At 49.6% G+C, this 4,552-nt stretch overlaps 1 protein-coding gene across 1 annotated transcript in view; it reads right to left on the bottom strand.

The window, feature by feature from the left end:
* Positions 1–3,337, bottom strand: part of GRK7 (G protein-coupled receptor kinase 7) — a 40,371-nt gene extending 37,034 nt beyond the window's left edge. Inside the window, exons 1-2 of the mRNA XM_012002653.1 lie at positions 2,554–3,337; positions 620–1,057 (exon numbers count right to left, since the gene is read on the bottom strand). Of these exons, the coding sequence (XP_011858043.1) occupies positions 620–1,057; positions 2,554–3,165 (1,050 nt within the window). The 5' untranslated portion in view covers positions 3,166–3,337. The remainder of the gene's footprint in view (positions 1–619; positions 1,058–2,553) is intronic.
* Between the last annotated feature and the right edge of the window lie 1,215 nt (positions 3,338–4,552).

Raw genomic sequence — 4,552 nt, 5'->3', positions numbered from 1 at the left:
GAGTAACTGGGATTACAGGAACCTGTCACCACACCCAGCTAATTTTTGTATTTTTACTAGAGATGGGGTTTCACCACGTTGGCCAGGCTGGTCTCAAACTCCTGACCACAGGAGATCCACCCGCCTCGGCCTCCCCAAAGTGCTGGGATTACAGGCGTGAGCCATCACACCCAGCCGGATCATTCTTTTTCTTATCTGATTAAAGTTTACCTCCTAGGATCATGGAATTTTAGAGTCCAACCCCTTCATTTTCCAGAAAAGGAAACCAAGGCTCTGTCGGCTCAGGAACACAGCACCACAGAGCTGGTTATTGATGGGACACACCCGGACCCTGACTATGGATTCAGCTCTTTCCATCTCATGAAAGCACAGGCCATCCCCAACTCACAAAGGAGGCTCCCCCATCCCCTGTGAGAGGAGAGCAAAGTAGCCCCCAAATAGCCAATGAAGCCAATCCTCTTATACCACTCCTCTTAAGGCAAGATGACAACGTAAGCGCTTTAGGAAAAAAACCAAAAGAATTAAGTCCAAGGCTCTATTTGTCCTGGGAATAGAAAAGCCCTCTCCCCTCTTTTCCAACTCTGTGCCCCGCACTTGGGGCAGGTGGAGAGTCACTCACCCTCTGGGTGATGGGCTTGTCACCCTTCATCTGCACAGCCAGCCCCAGGTCAGATAACCTGCAGTTGCCGAGGTCATCCAGAAGCACATTCTCAGGCTTCATGTCCCGGTAGACGATGCCGAGTTCATGGAGGTGCAGCATCCCACAGGCTATCTGGGCTGAGTAAAAGATCACCCGGCTCATGTCCAGGCCACGTGTGCCCACGTTGTAGATGTGGAACTTGAGGTCACCCCCATTCATCAGGCTCATGACAAGGCAGAGATGGGTCTTGCTCTCAAAGGCATAGGCCAGAGAGACAATGAAAGGGCTGCTGACCTTCTCCAAGATTTCCTTTTCCAAGAGAGCCATCTTCTCACCACCTTTCTTCTTCAGCCGTTTCTTGTCCAGTTTCTTACAGGCATACATCTTCCCAGTGTTTTTCGCCTGGACAGCACATACCTTAAAGGAGAAAGAAAAGAAGAGAAAGAGGTAGAAGTAGATGATACTGGAGAGAGGTGGAGAGAAGATGATAAAGGAGGAGTTGCGTGGAAAGATGTCAGGCATTGGAGAAAGGAGAAGCTGTAAATAAGAAGTGTTCTCAAGAAAAAGTGGGGACTACAGTGAGATACTCCTTCACCTCACTAGGCAGACCTTCATAAAAAAATATAGGAAAACATCAAGTGTTGGCAAGGATGTGGAGAAACTGAAACCTTTAAGCATTGCTGGTGGGAATAAAAAATGTGGAATGTTTGGTGGCTCCTTAAAAAGTGAAACATAGTATCACCCTATGACCTAGCAGTTCCACTCCTGGGCATAAATCCAAGAGAACTGAAAACAAGTATTCAAACAAATACTTGTGCATGAATAGCAGCACCACACACAATAGCCAAATGGTGAAAACAACCCCAAATGTCCATGGACAGATGAATGGCTACATGAAATGTAGTATATCCATACAATGGAATATTATGCAGCCATAAAAAGGAATGGAGTACTGACACATGCTACAGTGTGAATGAACCCCCAAAACAGTCTAATGAGTGAAAGAAGCTGGACACAAAAGGTCACATATTGTGTGAAACATCCAGAATAGGCAAATCCCTAGAGACAGAAAGCAGACTAGTGGTTGCCAGGGCTGGAGGAGGAGAGGGATGGGGAGGCACTGTTAATGGGCACAGGGATGATGAGAGTGTCTTGGATCTAAATTGAGGTGTTGGTTACCCAACATTGCATATGTGCAAAGTGCCACTGCACTGTACATTTTGAAATGGTTAATGGTTAGTTTTATATCAAACAAATTTTATCTGAAATTTTTTTATTACTTAAAAACAGAAAGCTGGGCACAACAGTGGTACAAAACAGGTTCTCAACCTTACTTCTAGATGAGTGTTTTCTTTCTTTCTTTCCTTCTTTCTTTCTTTCTTTTTTTTTTTTTTTTTTGAGAGAGAGTCTCACTCTGTTGCCCAGTCTGGAGTGCAGTGGCATGATCTCGGCTCGCTGCAACTTCCACCTCCCGGGCTCAAGTGATTGTCCTGCCCCAGCCTCCCGAGTAGCTGGGATTACAGGCATGCTACCACACCTGGCTAGTTAGAGTGTTTTCTTAAATATCCATTTTTCTGGTAGTACCTTCATAATCACAATTTAGGGGAAATGGAGATCTTCTGTCACACGTTGCTATCATTCTCCAAAGTGTCCGGGCATCTCAGCACGTTCCTGATGGAGACCCATGACAGAGTCTTGGCCAAGTCTACATTTTGCTTGTCTCTCTCATGCCATTTGTGTTTTATTTCACACCATGGCTACAAGGAAGGGGGCTGGGGAGACGGGGCTAGAAATCCTCCACATGTGGTCCTGAAATTAGTTCTAAGTAATGAGATTAAAAAAAAGAAAGGCAGCATTACCCCCTTTCATGCTCTCTGTTTCACCTTCTAGCCTGGCTACTGGGCGACACTTACCTCCCCAAAACCACCTTTCCCCAGCACTCTGAACTCGGTGAAGTACTTGTCTGACACCGGTTGCATCTCAAAGAGTTTCCACTGCAAAAACTTGTCATAGAAGGGGCTGGTCAGGAAATCCTTAAAGGGCTGCTCTTGCAAGAAGGCCATGGCCTCAGACTTGGCCTGTGTCACTGCGGCCACTCGGTCTTCCTCGGTGGTGGCTGCTTGGCACTTGGTGGCCATAGCCTGGCTGAAGAAGGGGTGTGGGTTCCCTGGGGCAGGGCCACTCGCACAAGCGGCCACCAGCCCCTGCAGCGTGCTGTCCTTGGTAGGTCCCTCCTCGGCCAGCTCCCAGTTCTGCACGTCCTCTAGGAAGGTTGCCGCTTCACGGAACGTGGGCACAGCGGCTAGGAAGTCACGGAAGAGGCGGCGACCAATGGGCTGCTGCTCACACAGGCTGTGGAAGTTCGGGGACAGCTTCTGGCGGAGCTCCGCGCAGCCCTGCAGCCCGGGCAGGGCCAGGCTGCGCCGCCGCCGCTGCAGCTCCTTGCTGTCGCAGTCCGAAGGCTTCCGGGCCTGCAGGTAGGCCGTGTTGGCGATCAGGTTGTCCAGGGCCCCCATGTCCACCATGGCTGAGCACGGGGCACACTCCCAGGGAAAGCACAAGAGGACTGGAGGGCTGCTGGCTGCTTTCCCTTCCCCGGGTGAGACAACGTCCAGGGGATTTACAGTGAGCCCCGTGGCCTGCGGGTAGGACCCATGGAGGGTGTGAAAGAGGTTTCTCTTGTAAGAAGCTTTGACTGGCTATGTATAGCCCGCCGGGAACTGCACATGACAGGTCATGCTCCCACCTGCCAAGGCGAAAGCCGCTGGGACACCTGCTGGGGCCACTTCCCCCACTGGCCCCTTCATCTTAGCGTCTTTCTCCACATAGCCCTGTACCCTGAATATCTAGCTAGAACCATGTTCCAAGGAAGTGATCATACTGTTGTCATCTAATTTGTTGCTGATGCAGTAGTTTAATCTGTTTCTAATTTTACTTGTTTCCTACCAGGCTCAAGCTTTGTAAACTCCTAGGAACAGCAGGTCAGGCAGAGGAGCAGTTTCCTCCCAGGGTCTAGCAGCCTGACACGAAGAGCAGGTTGGAGGGGATGTTTTGAGCTTTGAGTCCCGAGATGTGTTCCCAGAGGCCCTAAGGACTCCAGTGTTGGTCAGTGCAGATGCACCCTGAATAGCTTGCAAAAATCCTCCAGCCTTCTTAGCTCTGAGGAGTCTGTGACCTGGAGTACCTTGGGTTAAAAGAGGGGGCCATCTCCACCCAAAACGTACCATGAAGCAGTATAAGCAGAAAAAGCCATATTCCTGAAATGAAGGGAGTTGGCCTGGAGTGTCTGGGCTCTGAATGAGACAAGAATTTTCCATGATCCCAAAGACAGAAAGCACGTCACTCCCGGCATGCGGTCGCGACTGTTCCAAGGGCACAATCTAACAAGCAGACTCTGAATGCTGAGGAGCCTTTGCGAGGAGACCAAGAGCAGTGAAGTTTCAGACGTGGCCCCTTGACATCTTTGCCCATGCACCCCACCAAGCGAGGAAGCTTCCCTCGACGGAGGATGCTCGGAGCTGTCACAGACCTCGGCCTCATCGAGACAGAAATTGATCTAGACAGAGATCAGGCTAAGAACCTCTGCTCCAAAAATAACAACCTGTGTCCCACAGGGAAAGGATACTCAGGCTTTTTCTTCACAAAGCAAGGCTAAGGCAGCTTAAAAACAAAGTCATTCAGTATTATGCCAGAGTGTTTACAAGGGGAAAAAAAGAAAGAGGGAGAAGGAGGGGAAAAAAAGCTGGTCAGTCTTTTTCTAAACAAACAACCGCTAGCATACACTTTGTGAAAACATAGTCATGACCGCCTTGCTCTGCCTGTCAGAACCTCCGACTGTTCCCCTAGAGCAGATACACGCTTGGCCTCATGCTACCAGGAATTATGTAATGAACTCGTGGGTGCCCTTTGGCT

Source organism: Mandrillus leucophaeus, unplaced genomic scaffold (assembly GCF_000951045.1).
Source record: "Mandrillus leucophaeus isolate KB7577 unplaced genomic scaffold, Mleu.le_1.0 Scaffold693, whole genome shotgun sequence".
In the NCBI taxonomy this organism is placed as follows: Eukaryota; Metazoa; Chordata; class Mammalia; order Primates; family Cercopithecidae; genus Mandrillus; species Mandrillus leucophaeus.
This window is presented reverse-complemented; position numbering and strand designations above follow the sequence as displayed.